Source organism: Mustela nivalis, assembly GCF_964662115.1.
Source record: "Mustela nivalis genome assembly, chromosome: 8".
NCBI lineage: Eukaryota > Metazoa > Chordata > Mammalia > Carnivora > Mustelidae > Mustela > Mustela nivalis.
The window spans coordinates 126246352-126269105 of record NC_139027.1 but is presented as its reverse complement, the minus strand read 5'-3'; the positions used below and the strand labels follow the sequence as shown (position 1 = coordinate 126269105).

Here is a 22754-nt window from a genome sequence, read left to right as displayed (position 1 = left end):
ACCCAGGTTTGCCTTTACCTTGTCCTGTGTCACCTTTTAGAACTTAGGATGTTGAATCAGATAGGCCTAGATTAGTCTTCCAGTCTACACAGCCTTCAGTCTCAGTTTCTTCAAAAGTAAAGTGGAAATAGTAAATGTTCAAATATCTATTTGTTTATTCGTAAATTTTTTTTAAGATTGTATTTATTTATTTGACAGAGAGATCACAAGCAGGCAGAGAGGCAGGCAGAGAGAGAGGGGAAGCAGGCTCCCCAATGAGCAGAGAGCCTGATGTGGGACTTGACCCCAGGACCCTGAGACCATGACCCAAGCCGAAGGCAGAGGCTTAACCCACCGAGCCACCCAGGCTCCCCTTATTTTATCCCTAGTCCACTGCCTCTTACCACCTCTAAAATAAATGACCATAATCTGAAGCTAAAGCTGGAAGAAATGGATCTGTTCCTGGCCTTTAAACAATTCACCGAAGTTGTTCTCTGAGACTTCACATGTCCACTATGTCAGTGGTCCTCATAGTAGCCAAGGCTACAGTCCCATTTTAGGCCATTAGATGAATACTGTCTAGCTAACTGTGGACCACAGTACTTACAAGTGAGATGCAGTCGACATTCACTATGAGCATGCAAATATGCAAATGAGAGGAGGACCCCAAGTAAGTTGCAGAAATTGAGTTCTGATCTGCTTTTACTGTAATCAACACTTTGAGATGAGTTAATCTCTCAGGTGTTATTTGTCTGCCTATACAAATTTTTTTAAAGATTTTATTTATTTATTTGACAGAGAGAGAGAGATCACAAGCAGGCAGAGAGGCAGGCAGAGAGATAGGGAGAAGCAGGCTTCCTGCTGAGAAGAGAGCCCGATGCAGGGCTCGATCCCATGATCCTGAGGTCATGACCTGAGCTGAAGGCAGAGGCCCTAACCCACTGAGCCACCCAGGTACCCCACAATTTTTTTTTAAAGTAAACTCTACCTTCAACGTGGGGTTCAAACTTACAACCCCAGTATCAAGAGTCATATTCTCTACTGACTGAGACAGCCAGGAGCGACTTCCTATACAATTTCAGATTTTCTACCACTTACAGTCAGATATTCACTTATTATGGACTACTATTTAACAAATACAAATTAATCTCTTATTAGGGCAACATGCTAAAAATTTGCAATTTCAGATGAAGACAAATTCCAATCATTTTAAAGGATAAAAATCCATAAAGGTATATATAAATATAAGCTAATCTGTTTTGTCAACTACAGATTATACATGATTTATCTAATAGAGCTGCTGAGATGAAATGAGAATTTATTCAAGCCCAAGGATCTTAAATGCTCACCTCTGAGCAATACTGAAGTGGTCAAGTAAAATGCAAAACTGTCAAAACTTCCACCTGCTCTTAAAAACACCACTGTGCCTACCAGTTGTAAGTCCTCTTAGCAGCATAAGGCAATGTAGAATATATAGGACTATACAGAAGGAAGACTTATTCAGACTCACCAAATTCACACCTTTTGGATTTTTTAAGTTCCAAGTATTCCAACCACACATATTCCAAGCAAAATCTAAACCTAAATCTCTCTGCTCTTATCTAAATTTAATCTAGAGCTATGCTATCCAATTATACATGTAGCTACTTTAAGTAAAATAAAAATTTTAAGTTCTTTGGTCACATAAGCCACATTTCAAGGGCTCAATACTAATCTCATCTGGCTGGTAGCCACCACATAGGACAGCACAGATACAGAACATTTTTCTCATGAGAGAAGGTTCTACCAGGACAGCACTGACTGAAAAGCTTGGATCCAGGTCAACATCTTCCTTTCACTGGTACGGAGGGCATGAGGCACTATGTTATATGATTCATTCTGGTCACAACTGGCAAACTGAGGAGTAAGACTTCCCTTGTCCTGACTCTCCACCCCACCACCAACTCCCCTGCTGGAGGCCAGTCAAGGACCTTTACCCTACATGGCAAGGCACTATGCTGTGTAATTCCTTAAGGCCAGCCAAAAGTTTTCCTGGCTAAAATGGCAATCTCAAAAGCAGGACACTTTTGCACAGAGTCCCTGGAGAATCAGAGCCTCAATGAGTGCTTCCCAGAGAACATTTCAACTAAGGTATTAGTCCACTGAGGCAGAAGTCAAACCTAGATAGTACAATTATTTTAAGCATCCAAGGTATGGCAAACAGGGGCGCCTGGGTGGCTCAGTCAGTTAAGCAACTGTTTTCTGCTCAGGTCATGATCTCAGGGTGCTGGGATCAAGCCCTGAATCAGTCTCCCTGCTCAGCAGGAAGCATGCTTCTCTCTCTCCTCCCCAGTTGCTCATGCATTCTCTCTATCATGGTCTCTCGCTCTCTCTCAAATAAAATCTTAAAAAAGAAAAAAACAAGTATGGCAAACAAATCCTATTCAACGAACTCAATTTGTTCTCTAAATACAAGACAAAGTTAGAATGTTTTACTCCTGCCTCTCCGAGTAATTAACCTGTTATAAGACCCTTAAAATGGACATCTACATTTCGTATACTCTTCAGCAGTGAGTCATGTTTTCAGGGGACATCCCGGAGCGAAAATGCTACTTCTTTCCCAGGAGGCAGAAAGGAAAAAAGGACTTGTCTAACCTGAAAATGTACCTTCTCAGGCCAGCTCAATTAGGACAGGCCCATTCCTGCAGGCTTGTCCTCCTTTGCTTCTATTAAGTGAGCCCTTAATACCTGGGAAATAGTGAAAGTGACTACAAACCTCCAATCTATGCTACACAGACATCCATCCACAGCTCAACCTAAGCCGCCCTTGTTTTCAACAGAGCCTGGGCCTCAAAATGCCCCCAAGTCTACCCTGTTTGGCTAGATAGGAGTCAAGGGTGTTGATGCACTGTCTCATGCATCCTATTACTAATTCATCTAAGGGGCCCTCTTGGCCTAGAGTTACCACTACTGATGGTACTTGAAATGCACAGGCCATATTCTGGGCAACTGGGTGGAGAAACAGTAAGCCTGAACACATATATGTTCTTCAGAAGCCTTTCTCGTCCTATTCATGTAACAGGCTCCTTTTTATGCTCCAATTATGAATTACTCCAACTTCAAAACTGTAAGGAAGAATAAGTAATTGAACAAGAACTGAGGTCTAGCCATGGGCCTTGTAAAAAAAACACAACAAAACAAAACACAACACAAGCAATAACTGCTTGAGATGTTTAATTACTACAAAACTAGTTCTAAGTTTCATATGTATGTCAGGACTAAATAATTGACCAGAAGCTTATTTTGATATATTTATCTTATTTTTGTCAATTATTTGATGTTGGGGATATAGTAGTACCAGACACTATTAGGTGCTCTTTTATAGGACTCTGAGATAGCTATTATCCCTCTACTCTTATGGATGAGAAATGAGGATCAGAGTTATAACTTGCTTAGGGCCACCAGCTAACCAAGTTTATCTAGCTCTGAAGTCTCTATTTCAATGGTAAGCAAGTGGACTTTTTCCACGTTCTTTCATTCCTACTAAAAATGTGAGGTTCAAAAAAAAAAACGAAAAAAACTAAAAATATAAAATAAAAATGTGATGCTCAACAGGAAAAGGTGAACTTCAAAACTTACTTTATTCCACTGGTTCTGAAACGTTAGTGTGCATCACATCACCTGGCTGACTTGTTAAAACATCACTGACTAAGACCCCATTCAGAGTCTGAATGAGCCCAAGAATTTGCATTTCCAACAAGTTCTTAGACAATGCTAATCAGGAAAACACATAAAAACTACTGTTCCATTCAAATCCTCCCATGTCAATCAGTGCCATCAGTAGCTAAAGACCCCTAATTTAATCTCTAAAGGTAGTGACCGCCATAAGATCTTCAGCCTACCACTAAAATGTACCAATAACTCCACTTACCTATTAATGCTCTGCCTTAGCCATTCTAGGGATATCAGTATGAAAACAACCTCTTGCTCTTTGTGCTCTACTTAGTCACCCAATCCTAAAAGATGACATCAGGATCAAATAATGGCTTGTTAAACATGAAGGAGGAGAAAGGATTAGGATTCTGATGAGATACATAGTAAAACAGCTGCAAAAGCAGTTAACTATCTCTACTATTTAGGTAAATGCTCACTGAAAGGCAGAAGATGTTGAGGATAAATATCAAGCTTCTATAAACATATACTGAAAAACACTGTTCTGGTCCCTCAAAATCAAAAACAAAACCAACCATAAACTGAATAGCTTAACCAACAGAGTACCTTAACCAAACAAAGCAAAACACACACACATCTTTGTCAAGTAAGACAGTGAAGTCCAGATGGCTCAATTTCTCCAAAGATAATTTGTGGTCAGCTGTATTAATCAGAATCAGCTGGGATTGTTAAATAAATATTTAAAAACGCAGATTTCTGGGGTAGCTAGGTGGCTCAGTCAGTTGAGTGTCTGACTCTTCTGACTTTGGTCACCTAGCATGGAACCTACTTAAGATTCTGTCTCCCTCTGGCCACCCCCATCCCTGAGTGCTCTCACTCTTTAAAACATAAATAAATAAATGAATGAATGAATGAATGAATGAAATAAAATCTCAGTCTGTGCCACTAAGGAATCAACTTAAGAGTCCTAGGAATAGGTCTTTTTACCAAGTGCTCCCAGGAGATTCTTAAGCATATTAGCTTGCAAACAAAAGTGTAGGATTCCTGACTCGCTGTTGGTGGAGTATGTGACTCTTGATCTCAGGGTTGTGAGTTCGAGCCCCACACTGGGTGTACGATTACTTAAAAATAAAATCTTAAAAAGAAACAAACTTAGGACAGAGCTCTCACTTTTTCTCACTTGATTTTCAACCAGCTAATGAGCTAGAAGAGAGAGGGGTCCCAGCTCATAATTAAAACATTTGTTGAAAGCATCTGTACTATCCATACAGGATGAGATAGTGTTATTTTACACTTCATACATAGTAAATAACTGAAACATGTAAATTTCTCCAGTCCAGAATGAAAAATTGGAAGAAGAGGACAAGAGAAGCTCAAAGCCAGAGAAAAGTGGTTGCTTCTGACTTGGGACTGCAGACAGATTTCAGGAAAATAGAAGGGGAATATCCATAACTATGCCTTCAATGTGGAAATAGGCTCTGAGCTGTTGCTAATCCTAAAGGAGTTTACAATACTTAGTGCCTTCCTAAATAAATCATAAAATGGAGAAGGGCCAGGCATACTTATGCAAACTGTACCAAATTCTAAAGACTAAGAGATACTCCAGAGTAAAAAGGAATACTTGAACAGAACAAAACAGGACTGCAGACTTGTGGGAGAAGAATACACACTGAACTTTATTCCTGGAAGACAGAGCTGCTGCAGAAAGACCTTTTTTTTTAAAAAAAAAAAAAAAAAAAAGATTTTTATTTATTTTTTTAACAGGGGGGGGGAATACAAGTGGGGGAGGGGGAGAGGGAGAAGCAGGCTTCACACTGAGCAGGGAGCCTGATTGGGGGAGGGGGGCCTCCCAGGGATCATGACCCAAGCTGAATGCAGACGCTTAACAACTGAGCCACCCAGGGGCCCCAGAAGGACATTTTTTTAAATCTTAGTCAAGTTTTCAGTAAGTGTACTTTACAAAATTAGCTTCTCTTTTGTACAATAGTACCTACTGACATGCATATTTACATATGTGCCATCGGTATGGATCCTGCTTAATATTCTGGTAGTCTCTTTTTTAGTTAAAAAAAATTTTTTTTAAAGATTTTTATTTATTTATTTGACAGAGAGAGAGAGATCACAAGTAGGCAGAGAGGCAGGCAGAGAGAGAGGGGGAAGCAGGCTCCCCGCTGAGCAAAGAGCCTGATGCAGGGCTCGATCCCAGGACCCTTAAGATCATGACCTGAGCTGAAGGCAGAGGCTTAACCCACTTAGCCCCCCAGGCACCCCAATAATCTGGTCATCTTATACCAACATTTCTACTGTTTTCAGTCACTTATGGATCCAACTGAATCATATTGAACTGTAACTTTAAACTATTGCCCTAAAAACTTGAGCTCAATACAAACACTATCTGACATAAATTCCACAGATTAGCTCCAGTCCTAAAGAAGTTCTATAGTATTTTCAGGAAAGAGGAAAAAGTTTGGCTTCTTGTTTGCCCCACTAGAATCCAATTTTCTACAGAGCAAACAACCATACTTCTGCAAATAGACAACCTTCCCGACATTCTGAGATTAGGAAGGTGTAACCATTTGTAAAGGACTATAAAGTTCTGCTGAAGTTCCTATTTTTATATCACACTGCATTTAAGGGAGAAGGGAGGTGATTTGATTTTTAAGGGGGAAAAAAGTTGTAATTATTGTCAAACAACCACCAGCTGAACATGCACAGAGGACACTAACCCAGAGACCTCTCAGAGCTGGGGCTGGGGGAGGGTGAATGGGGGCGTCTAGCCTTAGAGAGCTTTCTGCCTGGAGGTCATGTAAGAAGCCAGCAGTTACAAAGACTAGACAACACGTGTTCTTCATCCCTGCTTTTGTCTTCTTTTTTTTTTTTTTTTTAAGATTTTATTTATTTATTTGACAGAGAGAGATCACAAGTAGATGGAGAGGCAGTCAGAGAGAGAGAGGGAAGCAGGCGCCCTGCTGAGCAGAGAGCCCGATGCGGGACTCGATCCCAGGACCCTGAGATCATGACCTGAGCCAAAGGCAGCGGCTTAACCCACTGAGCCACCCAGGCGCCCCTGCTTTTGTCTTCTTTCCTGGTTAACTGGAACCATGAGAAATTATGAAACAGATCCTGAGGTATGATCAATTCCCTGAAAGACTCTTGTTTCCTTATTTCTGATGTTAAACAGCAAGAACTAGTGACACTGCATTCATTCTTGTGAAGACACACTGATTATAATAAGGCATGTTCAGTCTAACATTAGTCTGGATTACTTTTCCATATTCAAATCATTTTAAGTAATAACACTACATACTCTGAACCTTTCTCTGAGGAGTTTAACAGGTTTCATATCAAGACACTTTCATGGACTGGAAGCAGTAACAATACTAATATACTTAAACTGCTCCACAAAATTAGTTTCCCAGGACTTTAAGTACTGAGTCTAATCTCTTAAGATTTTAGTTCTTCAAATTTATGAAGATGGTGATTTTATACTCTATTTCAGGCAATTCAGTTCAAGGATTTAAACCATTTCAAGCAAATATTTGAATTAGCTATTGTCACATGTTTTCTCAAACCGAATTGGAACATTTCTAGTCACTGACAAATCTACCTATTCAGGAAAACCTGAAAATTACTTTTCTAAATCTTATGTAATACTGCTGATACAGAAAGATATGGGAAATACACAGTACTTTGAAATTCTATTCTAGGTGAAATAACTTAATGAGCTTAAAGTTATCCTAAAAGAATTCCTTTTCCTTGAACAGTTAAGAATTTAGATGTCTTTGGAATTAAAATAAGGTCCTAGGCTTCCAATTTTTGCAAGGAGGGAAAAAACAAACAAGCAAAAAACCTTTTAGACTGGCAATGAATGGAGACATCACTCTTTCACTGATTTAAAGTATTAACTGCTAGAAAGAACCTTCCATCTCTATTCAGGCTGGTATGTCAGGAGCCTCTGTGAAATATGGAATATCAACAGAGGAAGTGAGTTATAGACCTGCAAGTACTAACTTCAAAATGTTTGTTCTGGGAACCATATGGACTTGTCTTGTTGATCTAGATCTAGTCGTTACTGGTATTTACTTTCTCAATGTTTGAATGAATAAATATGGCAGCTTATATTTTCCATTTGCAATTAAACATGAAATTTTTTATTTTCCTGAGTAGATCTATAAATATTACACCATCCCAAGTGCAAACGGGGAAAAGTTACTGGCTGCCAAAGACTCTTAAACTGTAATTTAAATGTGAGAAACAAAGTGGTTTGTACACAGTCACAAAGTCTTACCCATCTTGAGCCTCCCCTGTCTGGATCCACAGCAACAGTTATCATATTCAAAGCTCCCTAGTGACCCTCTCCCTTGGGTAAAATCTCACAATACACAAATTCAAAAATTAAAGTCGTTCCCTTTGTACGAAAGACTAAAAAAGCAGGGCACCTGGATGGCTCAGTCAGTTAAGCATCTGCCTTCAGCTGAGGTAGGATCCCAGCCCCTGTGTTGGGCTTCTTGCTGAGCAGGGAGCCTGTTTCTCCCTCTCCCTCTGCTCCCCCTGCATGTGCTGTCATATGAATAAATTAAAAACAAAAACTAAAACTAAAAAAGCAATATCTGAAAAAGGTTTATTTATATATTTATTTGTTTGTTTGTTTGTTTATTTATTTATTTATTTATTTTTAAGGATTGGCAAGGAACTCAAAATTCTGTACTAAGCTCCACCTTTCCGACAGTGATCCTCACATGCTCTTTAATCCTCAATCTTGTGAGTTAAGTATTAGACCTAGTTTACAGGTAAAGAACTAAGGCTTGGAGATTAACTCTTTGCTACTGAGCAGAAGCACAAGAACTCAAATTCAAATCCCCCTGACTCAGTATCTGTCTCCTCCACTCTATCATGATTGATTTGACTGGGACACACACACGGACAGGGACACACACATACACTGACACAAAAACACGCATGCGACCATTCACATTCTGAATCAGAGAAAAAAGAGGAGAAAGAGGCCTAAGTTCTGAAGACTTTAAATTCAATTTTGGACATTCTCACAAAATGAGGGCAATATAGCCATGCACTATTAAATAATCACTTTTCTGCAAGATATTTTTCTCTGTATACTTTACAAACCATATTATTCCTGAGATGTTTATCTTTAGAAAACTTTACCTTTGAAGATTCTTTAAAAATTAGACCCAATTTTGTAATTTCTCTCCTATGAAATTATTTTCACTACCCAACCTTTAAGTGAATACTGTGTTTGAAGTCTGCTCCTGTTGTGATGCTGCTATGATAATCCTTCTGATCAAAGGTGTATCTACTAAGATCCACCCGCTTAATCTAATGGACATTAGTAAACATATCCCACAAATGATTTTGGCTTATTTTTCTTTTAAGGAGCACTCACCATTAGCTAGACTTATGAGCCATTACTGAAATTTCTGCTTACCAAATTTTTTCATGAAATCTCCCAAATGCCTATACTCATGTGTAACTACTAACATGGAGTTCCCCATTTAAATTCTTATTCCTAAGCTTTATTATTTAAGGCATTCTTGTTGCCAAGAATTACTATTTCACAGAAGTTGAGTTGGTCCCTTTAAGCAATATATAAATCAATGAAAAATTAAGGTAACTCTCAGATGCTTTGAGACTTCACAGTTTAGAAATGTTTTGGAGGATGGGGTGCCTGGGTGGCTCAGTGGGTTAAGGCCTCTGCCTTCGGCTCGGGTCGTGGTCCCAGGGTCCTGGGATCAGGCCCCGAGTTGGGCTCTCTGCTTTCTCCTCTCTCTCTGCCTGCCTCTCTGCCTACTTGTGATCTCTCTCTGTCAAATAAATAAATAAAATCTTTGAAAAGAAAAAAAAAGATGTTTTGGAGTGGGGCACGGGGTGGCTCAGTGGGTTAAAGCCTCTGCCTTCAGCTCAGGTCATGATCCCAGGGTCCTGTGATTAAGCCCCGCATCAGGTTCTCTGCTCAACAAGGAGCCTGCTTCCCACCCCTCCACCCCCAGCCTGCCTCTCTTCCTACTTGTGATCTCTGTCAAATATATAAATAAAGTATTTTTTAAAAAATGTTTTGGAGGGAAAAAATAAACATGTTTTAGGGGGAGAAGACAATAGTGGCCTTTAAAAAAACATGGTGACACAAGACATACTGAGTTCTGTCGTTTAAATAAAAAATTACAAATAATGAACTTGGCATTTCACTTACTAAATGCATCTAATAAAGACAAAGTTCTGGGTACCTTTTTTAAAACTGAGATATAATTCACATATAAGTTCTGGGTATCTTTAAGAGAAAATCCATAGTTCTATTAAAAGGCTGAGAAATTAGCCACAGCAATATAGTTTCTTCATTTCTAAGCCCATCCCCTCAGAAAAAGAAGCTCTTTCAGCAATGACAATCTTGTCTTATTCTTATACTTAGAAAAGTAGGAACCACGTACACATTTGGCTCCTCCTTAGGCTAAACCTAGATACAGATAACACCTTTCCTTTTATAGTGGTTGTTAAATAATCAGAAGAGATCAGTGTATGGTTGTGAAATTTATGGAGGTAAAGACTCAACCAACTCTAGTTATATGCTACTGTTCACTATGTAACTGTCAGAAAATTTAAAACGTTATCAGGGAATACTAGTGAAGGAAGGAGCCACCAACATCATACCTGAATCCTAACATTCAAAATGAAGATCCATTTCAGAATAGAAGCTGTCTGACCGAAGTTTAAATTTTAAAATGTGGGCAAAGAGGCTCTCTATAACGGCACCTGGGTGGCTCAGTGGGTTAAGCATCTGCCTTTCGCTTGGGCCATGGTCACAGGGTCCTGGATGGAGCCCGCTTCGGGCCTCTCTGCTAGTTGGGAAGCCTGCCTCCTCCTCTTTCTCCGCCTGCCTCTCTGCCTACTTGTGATGTCAAATAAATACAATCTTTAAAAAAAAAAAAAAAAAAAAAAAAAAGAGGCTCTCTATATACTTAATTAAATTTCAATAGTTGGTGAAGCATAGAAATATCATCCCCATCTATACATGACAAAACAAGCTTTAACAGCCAGTGTTAAGTTTCTTACTAAGAATAGGGACTTATTTAGATTTTTCTACTCCAATTTTCTACTTACCACAGCTGCTCAAGATCATTATCTTGCCACAGCCTCCCTCTTCATCACTTTTACCCTTTAATATCAATCTGGTTCCAGCCTTGACTCCAAAGCATCTCTTTTAAGACCTAGCTCCCCAGATGCCAGGGGTCTTAACTATCTCTACCAGCACATAATTAAGGGCAGGCTGTGACATCTCTCACTAGAAGCTTACCAATTATAGTCTGGGATTTCTGGAATCTAGACCAGGCAGGATGCTAAGGGGAGCTGAGAAGGTGTAAATGGCAAAGTTTTCCTTTCTTGGTCTCAGGTTCACCCATAAACCTATGCAATCTCTACTATTCCCATTAAATTTAGATTTAATGAATACAAAAATGTGATGTCTACTAAGCTCTCAAAATTTGTTCCTTTCCTCCCACTTCCCCTTCTACTCTGTAGCAAGAGATCAGGTAACAGAGTACAAATGAAGAGGCTACCTTATAGGAGCTGGATAAAGTAAGAGGTCTTAGCCAATGAGATCCCCTAATTTACTCATCCCGAAACCTGCTAGGTTTATGTCTTCTGCCCAACCGGTATTCTGTTTATAAACCTTTATCAATCTGGGCATTCTTTTACAGCAACAAGATTAAAATATGGACTTTAAAGAAGTGGCAAAAGAGTACATTTCTAGTGTACTCTATCGTAGGACTAACCTTCACTTAAAGCATCTGGGGTGTGGGGGGCGGGGGGATAAACTCCAAATAGCCAAGGATATCCCCTCCAAGACAAGATCCCAGGCATCTATCTTTGCTAGACTGTGCTAAGAAAAAATACAAAGAATACGGAGTCCAAGAGTTGGCAGATTTTTGTTCTTAAAACATAGGAAAATGTCAAAATACCCAGGGTTCTATGAAACTTGTTCTCAACAAGAAAGACCAAGAGAATTAAAGACCCCCATAATGCTGACTGCTTTAACACCTTTTGTTGGAGTCTATCTAGGGGTATCTCAGGAATGCTAATGAATGGGAGTTCTCTGGGTCCTTAAGTCTACAGAAACAAAGTTAACTTCAAAGACTCAGAGGGAAATTAACAGCCTAGTAGAGATACATCTTTACCCTAAATCTAAAGGAGAGGGCATGAGGGAGATGTAAATAAAAATATCTACTATAAATTCAGGAAAATTCTCAATAACAGTACACAAAGGTAAAGGCAGCAAGCAGGGAGATAACTGAATAGATATAAAAATTTAAGCCAACAAACTGAAAATGAATACCATCCAAAAAAGAAATTTAAACCTTAAGCTGTCTTTCTCCCTTAGTTTCTTTCTCTACTAAAATTTAGAGACTAAATAAATGACAGATAAAGGTAGATAAATAGGGTTCCAGCTTGATGGTATTACAAACTATAAAGACATACTTGAGATAATCAGTAAAATCACTTCTCTCCCAGTATGAAAAATACTTAAGACTCCTTCTTGAACATACAGAATAAAAAATCACGTTAAACAATATCCATTTGCAACTATTTCAGCAAACTATCATTTCCTATAGCCCTACCTAAAATACCATTAATATCTAACATATTTTACAAGCTTTTTCCCACTTAATGATAAAGCCTAGGCTACCAAGATACCCGCCCCCCCTCCCCCAATCTTTATCCCCCTCAACAGTACCCAGGCATTGGTGCTATCAACTCAGAGCATACAACACACACGAAGATAGGCAGGTTGGGGGGGGGGGGGAGGGGCTGGTGAAATGCTAATTATTCCTTGCCTTGTTAGATTTCCTACATCAGTAACTGGCCTGGAGCCACGGAAAGGAAGGCTGTATCTCAAAATTCATATAAAAGGCATGGAAATACAGAGAAAAGACTTGTTCCAACTCTTACTACTCAAAGTTCAAACACAATCTGAAAACTTCCTTTTAAACACAATACCTCATTCACATCTTAAAGGCCAGTTAGGAACTTCTCCCATCCCAACCTTTTTACCTTAAGAAGCCATATTCTCAACAGTTTGCCCAAATGCCCTTATTATGCAAAGTTAATGTTCAAAATTAAGGAGATTATCTAAAACACAGGACACAGAAAAAGTCACTCAACTGACTCTCCCCCATACAAGTGCAATGAATTGACTATATTTTAACATTCTTTCAAAAGGGCTTTTTTTTTTTTTTTTTTAAATCTCAGGGTCCCACATCAAATATTCATTTAAAGCATTTCCTTAGCCTCATTCAAAACTAAACAATTACATTTTAATCCATTTTTCCAAATAAAGCCAGAACTTCACTGGAGTTCAACATGGTTTCACATGGTAAGTATGAAACCCCTCACAAAAACATACTTCTGTGGTAAGAACTTCGGGTTTCAGGAAAATTAGTTTTATTTTGCACTGCAAGTATGGCAAAATTTTGTGAAAGACCCATAACATATATATGCATTCATACCCAACTAATATGAAATAACACACACAATTTCATTATAATCCAAAGGCTCCTTAAAATGAAACCTATCCATAAAGTACAAAAGAATCGCTTCCCATACCCTTACCAGTAGAGAATAACTGTTACTATAATTAACATACACACAAACCTTTCTCAAACATTTAGATTTAAAAGGCTGACAGTTTTTGCATCCGTCCCCCATGCTGAAAAGAAACAATCAAAAAATCCCAATGGCCTAATTTTGGAATATAAGATTTAAGACATGTTAAGAATCCCTGGTTCTTGTACACTGTATGAATGGATACCAATTTACTAAGACCCAGAACAAATTAATGAATCACTCTTTCAAACTCTCACAATTCCTCATTTTTATGCTGATGTTTGTTAAAGAAAAAAGCCAGACAATTTATTTATTTATTTATTTATTTATTATTTTTTTTATTTTTTTTTGCTGCTATTGGTTAAAATGAGATTTGGGAACTAACTCTGGATTTCTACTTTCCATTTTATGTACTTACCAAAGAAAAGTATGAGCTGGAGACATCAATATCACCTAGTTTTCACCTTTCAAACTATGAGGTATTTCTGTTTCTTTAATAACTCCTAGACATTCTAGTTTTACCAGAAACATCAGAATCTAAAATTTGTTTGAGAGCTCTGATATGCTAGTAATCAAAAAAGCACATGTTGACAAGCAATTTTATTTCATGTCTAAGTGTAGTATAAAGAGTCCACAGCAGTCACTAATTATGAAAAGGTGCCCCAAGGAGTTTGGTTGTAGAAGGAAAAGAAAACACCAGAGCCCAATGTTTTAAGTGTTTCTGGATTGGGCAGGAAGATGTGCCAGATTTCATTTGAAGGTACCATCAGTTTGCAGTTTTTAAAATGTGATGGGAATTTCCAGATAGCCACATCATCAATCTTCCCACCTCAATCTGCAACTAACACACAGAAATATAACTATTTGTTACCAACAGAAACAATTTATATTTAATTCCTCCATACAACCTGAATCCATTAAGCTAACCAGAATCAAAACAACAGGATGTCAAACTATGATCCCATATAACATTAGACTAACTAGTCACTAATTTAATTAAGCCTTATACTTTGCTCATCCCTGGGAGGGAGGAACCCCACAAATCCACAGTAGAGAGGCAAGTCCTTGAAACAGCAGAAGGATCACTAAACCCCAACATGACGTTACCATTATCAACTCCACAGATAGCTCGGCAGTCTGCACAGTACTGTAATAATGACTCAGCCCCACTATGGTTAGTGCTACCAACACTTAGAAAGGAAAGAGGTAGGTAAAAGATTATGTACGGTTTCTGCTCCTGAAACTCCAAGCTCACTATCAATACTTTAAATACAAATGTGCTTCACAAGTTACAGATTTTTCCTAGCAGTTGAGTATGGGTCAGAACGTTCTAAATTCTAAACGAAGAGCAACAGTTTTAATTGCTGTAAAGAATGAGCTCAAAAGCGCAAAAAGTCTTTTAGATCTTAAGGGATGAGGGCAAGCAGAATGAGGGACGTTTCCATATATGAACTTGCACAGTTAATCTGTAAGTTGGGTTAAGTCCACTTAAGATCATGTTTAAGCAAACTCTTCTTAATACAAAGATCAATAGTGACATGTCTGAGTATCATTAAACACATTTTTATTTATTAAAAACTGTCTTTCATAGTTGCATATATTAATCACTGCTTACCAGGGTATTAGTTAATAGAGCAAGCACATAGTTACTAACATTACATCTTTCTTCTAGACAATATCTGCAAAAATCATTACTCCAGTGTCAGACACTTAGGATGGTGGAGAGGCAGTTAAAAGTGCTTTTTCTCTTGAAGAAGTAGCTTTAGTTAAAAAGTAAGCAGATAACAAACAAATCCTTCCCTCTCATATTTATCAGCTTTGTAAGAAAGCAGAGATGTGCAGCTTTTAATTTTCTCATACTTCAATCATATATATATACAGCATACTGGCTAAGCTTGGGAGCTTTGGAATGCCAGACTCACTTGCCTGTGAGCAAGCTAATAAACATACCTAAATCTCAGTTTCCTCATCTGTAAAATAGAGTTAATAGTACTTAACTCATAGGGTCCTTCGAGGATTAAATCAAATTAGGCAACCCATGGAAAGACTGGGAGATTGCGCCAGGCAGACACTAAGTATTCAATAAATATTAACAATTACTGCAATTACAAATGATCACATTCTAAAAGTCAATATACTCAGTTTACTTCGGTTTCTATAAAAATGGCATCAAAGATCAATAATCTACGCAACCTACAATCATCACATATTCAATAATTCCTTTGCATAATTTAAGTGAGAACCATGGAGATTAATTTTCTGAAGAGAAAGGACTAAACTTTTTTTCCTTACTAAATACACGACCGACTCAGCTGAATCTTAAAGTCAAAAGAACACTTTTCCTGGGTTAAGCTCCTACCTTCCTCCAAGAGAGGTAAAAAGGACGCTTTATATCCTCATCTGCCACACCCTTTCTTTGCTCTCACGTCCCAAAGAAACATCTATTACTTTTTGCAGTTTTCTCAACTGCAGGGGACTCATCACCCTTTTAAAATCCTGACAGGTTAGCTAAACATAGTTAAGAAATACTCCAACTCCTGACACTCACCACCTAGTCTTGCACAACACTCACCTCAGAAGTCACCTCCTCTGAGAAATTTCCCCACGCGCAGACAAAATTAAGTCCCCTAGTTTCTCAAAGCATTTTGGGTGTACATACACCTCAGCACCTACCTTATAATTAACTAATTTATGTCTCTCCCAATAGACTAGATTGAGGCTGAGAAGCATTGTGACCAAAGGTTCAGCTCTAGCACTACACACAGTTTGGCACATATTAGGTGCTCAAGAAATGTTACACTTTAACCACACTTCTTCCTAGCAGAGTCACATCTCTTGTTAGATGCCCCACTACAAATCTGAACACGGGACTGCTCTCAGTAGAGCAGGCTAACACGATGGACTGCTGATTACAACATCAAAAAACCTACTCATCAGCTTCTCCCATTGGAGAGGTTCCCGGAACCCGAATTCAATTGAGCAGGACTATGTACCATCAGAATCAGTGGGAATTCCCAGCACACTACAGAGGATACCTTCTCCTTCAAAAAGACTGTTGAAAAGCCCACAGGGTGGGCTTTTTATTGGGGGGAATCTTCACTGAATAACTGAAGTGGAAATACTCAAAGAATAAATGCCTTAATTTGGCTGAAAAGGGGTCAAAAACGTAGAGATCTGGGAAAAGCAAGCTAGCTCTTAATTCCTGAAAAACAGCGGGCTTCTAAAAAAGAACAGGAAACAGGGGTGGGTGCTGGCTACTGTTTCAATAAATAAAATCTTTTTTTTTTTCTTCCCCACAGCCCAAAAGAAAAGGCCAATACACCAGGTCCAGAGGAGAGGCTCAACAACCTTTCCTCCTGACAAGTACACTAAGCCGCGGCTTAAAAAAATAAAAATAAAAAATAAAAAGTGTATTAGGAACCTCAGCCACCAGGAAAAGTTCTAGTCAGGAATACTTTTAATTTTTTTTTTTTTTTAATCCATATGCCCGAGTCAAACATGTACATTGGAAGGCCCACAGAGAACTTGCAAACTTTCTGAAGGGAGGTACTACTACTACCTTTGCAAAGAACACAAGTTGGGAAAAACAACCTCAAAATATGATCAACTCCACAAAGGGTGGCTTTAGTTTTAGAGCCCTAATTCCCCTCATAAACATCTTACACCCCCACTCCCCACCCCCCCAACCCCACCCCCCACAAATCAACAGTTGCCGAAGGGTATCTTTCATTCTGGAAAACAGAAAAGGAAACAAACAAGCAGCAGAAAGGGAATAACCCCCAAAATAAAGTTCTCCTTGGAAAAACGAGTAACAATCCCGTCTGCCACCCTTCCCTCTCTGGTGAGGTCTGTGATTTATACGGCTTTGCTCTGCAGAAAGCTCTTTCTGGGCAGCTCAAGGAAGGAGCCGAGGGAGGGAGAGAAAGAGACACAGGCACAGAAAGGAGAGGAGAGAGAAAAAGAAAATGGCGCAGAGACTAAGTCCCGACTGTCGACAAGGCGACTTTCCCGGGAGGAATCCGGGCCGGAAAAGGCGGCCCGAAGCCCGGCGGCGGGCGACGCCGGGTCTCCGTTGCCCCCTCTTGGGATGGCCGCGATCTGGGGGGGCTGGGGTGTCCGGAAAGGGGGTCCAGAGGCGGCCCGATGGGAACAATGGGGCCGGTGAGCGAGGAGCCGGGACTTAGTCTCTGGGACGCCATGTCTGTCCTCTGCCCGGCTCCGGCCGGGCGCGGGGTAGGCGGCCGGCAGCGGGGGGACCCGGGGTCGGGGCGGGGGGCACACTCACCATTCAATCGGAAATCCGCTTCAATCTGGAGAGAGAAAACGAGGGACTATGAACAAACAGGCTCCTTTCACCCCGCGGGAGGCGAGCGCGCGGGGCCGGGGGCCTAGTCCACCCTGAGCCCCGGGGATAAGGGGGCCCCGGGAACGGCCGTAAGGGGCAACCATCCACCCAGTGTGTAACTTCGCGGCTTTCGCGCGAGGCCTAGGGCGCTCAGCTCCGCCGGCCGGCCGCCTCTGGCTGGGGGCTCCGGCCTGTCAAAGCGGCCGGGCCGGGGCTGGGGCCTGGGCCGGGGGTCGCGGAGGGCCGGGGCGGGGCTGGGGCGCCGGGAGGACTCGGCCGAGCCGTACCTGAGAATCGTTGTGGAGATGGTCCCCACTCATGTCGGCCGGAGATGCGAGCGCGGCAGGCGGCGAGGGGCCCCGAGGAGGCGCAGACGGTCGGGACCGGCCTGTGCGGGTGGACGGGGGCTCCCGGAAGCTTCCGGAGGCGCGGGTAAGCGGCGGCGGCTGCGGGCCTGAGACTCCCGGAACGGCCGAGACGGCGACAGCGGCGGCGACGCTGACTGACTGCCGGGCGGGCGGCGAGAGCGGACCCCAGCAGTTGTGTAACAGCCTAAGTTCGCATTTCGGCTCACTGCGCCTGCGCGGCCGCTTTTAAACGAGACGTCGGCGACGTCAGGGACTCGCGGAAAAGAGGCCGAGGGTTGCGGGGCCCGCCCACCTCGCGCTTCCAAAGGGGGACCTATTTTGCATCGCAAGCTCCGCCCCCCAGTCCATGCGAGCCGCTGTGATTTGCATAAGAAGCCGACTCCTCCCACGTCCGCCCACCCAGATCAACCTTGCCTTCCTCTCCCGGCGCCTTTTCTCGGAACTCGTACTCCTCTGCCAGGCAGTGCGCAGGCGCAGCCGGGACACCGCCCCCGGACCCGGGCCGGCAGCGCGGCCACGTGGTGGGCCTTTAAAGGCCGCGGCGGGACTGCGGCAGCCCGGGGCTGAGCTGCTGTCCCGCTTTTGCATGTCTTTGCAGCTGAAAATACCTTGGTACCCCAGACCTTTCACCAGCTCCTTTTCGCTCGCTAAAGGGACCCTTAGGCCACCTGGAGGCCGGAGCTCCCTCCTAGTCTTTGTCCAGGCCTTCCAACATTCTGGATGGTTTCTCTACACTTCTTAAAATTTATTTTAATTTTTTAACCAACCAAAGGTCTAGTTTAGCTCCAGTTTTGAGCCGGATCCATGTTGTCCTGGGTCACGGGAGTGCTGACTTCATTCGTTCATTCCACAAACATTGAGCATCTACTGTGAGCCAGGAATTGTGCTGAAAAAGGGGGGGGGGGGATACAAAAGGCCAAAAGGAATGGGACCTCAGGGTAAACAGAACCTGGCACGGCCCATGGCTGTATCCTTAGCAGCCTATGGGGCAGAAGTGAGATGAATAGGACGAAGAACTGTCCTTTATAGAGCTCCTACTGTGTTTTCTGATCTGAATCTACAGGGTAGCTCTGTGGGGCTATTTTATTACACTGTGTCAGGGGTAAGTGACCTACAAACTCCTGTCTGACACCTACAAGTGGATACCTCACAAGCTTCTCCAGGGCTGAATTCCCATCTTCCTCCACCCAGCTAGAAAAGCTCCACCCTGGACATCTTCCTCCTTCCTTTCTCATTAGTCCCGCTGACTGCATCTCTTAAACCCATCTACCTCTTCTGCCCACACATCTGTCAAAATCTGCATTATCTCTTGCTTGGATTATCATAATATATACTCCTAACAAGGGTCCCTGCTTCTGCTGTGGCCTTCTCACAAGCTGCCGAAGTGAACTTTTTCTTTTTTCTTTCCCATAGTGAACTTTTCAACTTGCAGATCTAACTTATCCCCTTCCCACAATACTTCCCATCACGCTGGTATAAAGCTCAGAATTCTTAAAGTAGCCACCAGGGGCCTACTATATAATCTGCTTCATTCAAGTGTGACGTTTGTGAATTTTGCCAAATCTATTAACCACTTCCACTATTATACTTAATATTTTAATTGATCCCCCTCTTTACTTAGCTTCCTCTTAAATAATATCTATGAAATAATAATGTCTATGAAATTGTTCACCGATAAATACAAAGAGTGTCCATCCATGGACCGTTGAAATTGTCTCTTATCACATCTAGTGGTGAGCACTTTGGGGTTAATTCTTGTGAATGCGTCAAAGTTCAACTTTAATATCACTTTCTCAAAGTGATCTCCCCTCCCACATTCTCTGACTCTGTCTTTCCTCATCCAGATCAAGGGCCCCTCCTAGAGTGTCTTTTTCTTTGTAATACTTACCACAATTGTTAATAAGTTACTCAAGGGAGTAATGAGTGATTTTATGTCTATCTCCCCGACTGAACCAAGGTTTCTCTTGGTTGATGCTTCATCTCCAGCATCCAGCAACAGATACTACAGAAGAGACATGCCATCAGTCATGAATGAAAAGCAGGGTAATGCAGTGGTCAGGGGCACACACATGGAAGTCAAGCCAGTCTAGTGAATTCTGCTCTGCTGTTTATTAGCTATATAACCTTAGGCAGGTTGATTAACTTCTCTGAGCCTCAGTGTCCTTCTCTGGACAATGATGAAAATGGTGGAATTTTATTTGACTATCAAAAAAATAAAGTTTCTAGAGAACACACTGCTAGTAGATACTGAATTTTGGATTTAAACTCAGGTTTCCCTGACTCCAAAGCTTTGTTTATACTCTCAAGCAATCTGCCAGAACCAGTTTCACCTTGTTAATGGTGTCTTTAGGTAGACTTCCCACCTCAGGATCAATCCTAGGCCGACAGGTGAGGCATTTTGATTCTATCTGTTTGTTGCAGTTAAGCCAAGAGAATTCAAGGACTGCCTTAGGGAATAACATGGCCTCCTAGGACTGCTTTACTGCCAGTCCCCAAAGCCCAGGGAGAATCTGCATTTAATTTCCAGGTCCCTCCAAGGAAGATCTGGGTAGGCATAGAAACAGATCACAGTCTCCGAAATGGCATAGTATGTACAGGCATCTTATCATAGGTTGAATTTCTCTGCCAGCATGCCTGACTGGCAGTACACAGAGGTTGATTAGCTTACCCAAGCTCACGTGGCCACTCTGATCCTTAACACCTCATACCAGTGTCCCCTAGCACTTGAGAAAATGAAAGATAGTGCATAGACAAATACTTTTACTTTAATTGTTATATGTATATTTCCATGTGTATGAGATAAAAATATTTAGCCACCACATCAGATCCATGATTTTAAGGATATAACTGTTAAGAACAAGGCTTTTAAAAAGTTGGTTAATTGGGACAGTTGGGTGGCTCAGTTGGTTAAGCATCTGCATTCAGCTCAGATCATGGTCCCAGGGTCCTGGGATTGAGTCCTGAATCAGGCTCCTTGCTTAGCAGGGAGCCTGCTTCTCCCTCTCCCTCTGCCTACTGCTCCCCCTGCTTTGCGTGTGTGCTCTCTCTCTCTCTCTCTGGCAAATAAATAAATAAAATCTTTTTTAAAAATTGGTTTATTGAGGGGTGCCTGGGTGGTTCATTTGACTAAGCATCTGCGTTCAGCTTGGGTCATGATCCCGAAGCCCAGGGATCAAGCCCCACATCAAGCCCTACATCAGGCTCCCTGCTCAGTGGAAAGTCTGCTGCTTCTTCTGCCTCTCACCCCATTTGAGCACGCTCTCTCTCTCTTGCTCTTGCCCTGTCTCTCAAATAAAAAAATAAATAAAATCTTTTAAAAATAAAAAAAATTAAAAGTTGGTTGATTGATTTAAATAAAAATATCAAATAATATCACAGAGGGAACGTATAAGACAAACTCCAAGAAGGTCGTAGGCAAATAAATGAGGCTTGGGAAAACTCTCTTTAAATCAAGGCTGCTCACTCATTCATTGACTGTCCCAGCCCCTATAAAAATAACTAGCAGATGACAACTGATGTTGCAGGCCTGTTTCCAAAGTATGCACTCTGAAAGGTGGATGATTTATAGATATTCCAGTAAAAGAAGGGCTCCATACACACACATATTGTTATGATTTAAAGCAAAACAGTTCTTTTCCCATAGGACTTCTCAGATTTGTGAACGCGCTAATACATATGTGAATCTTAAAGAGAAGGACATGGCATGCAACATCTCCAAAACGTACGTGTGCTCAGAAGCCCTTGTTTCCACACTACCTTTTGAGATGGGGCTCTTTGGAAGGACCAGACTTCATGCCACCTGCTCTAGGTTGTCACCCAAGAGTCAGCCGGCATTCATTTGCTTCTGAGTCTGTTAGGATCGTTCTTTATGACTTTGGCCCAACTCCTGGCTTCCAGAGCTGAACACCGAGAAGGTTATCTGAACAAGCTCTGCTTTTCAGGGAACTGTCTCTTCTGCACATCGTACACATATGTACAAATATGCTGCTGTCCCTGCGGCTACAGTTGTTTGAGCCAGGCCGACTCAAGATGAGTCACTCAGATCAACTTCCTTGAGACTTTGGAGCTGGGAAGGAGGGAGTGGTTTGGTTTCAGTTCTGTGGATGGATCTACAGTATGTACACTGGGGAGCTGCCCTGGTGGGGGAGAGAAGGAGAGGAGGAGAAGAGAAGGGCTTGGTGGAGTTCAGGGCTTTGGTTCCTACTATGTACTCAGGCCTTATTTCACTCCTGTTCCTGTACCTTGAAGTTAATTCCCAATTAACTCAATTAAACTCCAATGGGTTGCTTGAGACCAGGAGCTCTGGGTAATAGTCCTAATCTATACCTGACTCCTAGGTACTCTTCAAGGCCTGTCACCCTTTGGCCCTAGCTTTGGGCCCCTGATATTAGGCCACCTGGATGCCCTTCCCAGCATTTTGACCCTGGATGCTGGCACAGTCTCAGTTCTGCCAGTTCTTGGGCAGCAGTAGCTTCTGGAAGTCCTCCCCACCTGTAGCACCTTGTTTAAGGACCTGCTGCCTTTTTGAGGTTTGGACACCCCAGAAAGGAGACACAGATTAGCGATTCCAGTAACAGCTGGAAACATCCTCTGGCCACTGTAATTAAACAGCAAAGTTGACATTTGTGGAATAAAAAGAAAAGAACAGGAAAAGTGGCAACCCTTGAGCCATGGAATGATAGGACAGCAACAAGAATGTAGGAGCCTGGCCGTCTGGCTCAGGGCAAGGGGGAGAGCTCACTTTCATGTACTTTCTTTTATCTTCCTGCCAGAAGACATCCGTTCTGTGATGAGGACGT

At 41.6% G+C, this 22754-nt stretch overlaps 1 protein-coding gene across 1 annotated transcript in view; it reads right to left on the bottom strand.

Annotated features, from left to right (window-relative positions):
- Positions 1 to 18232, bottom strand: part of TOP1 (DNA topoisomerase I) — a 91649-nt gene extending 73417 nt beyond the window's left edge. Inside the window, exons 1-2 of the mRNA XM_082744620.1 lie at positions 17875 to 18232; positions 17528 to 17552 (exon numbers count right to left, since the gene is read on the bottom strand). Coding sequence (XP_082600746.1) covers positions 17528 to 17552; positions 17875 to 17907 — 58 coding nt within the window. The 5' untranslated portion in view covers positions 17908 to 18232. The remainder of the gene's footprint in view (positions 1 to 17527; positions 17553 to 17874) is intronic.
- Positions 18233 to 22754: the final 4522 nt, after the last annotated feature.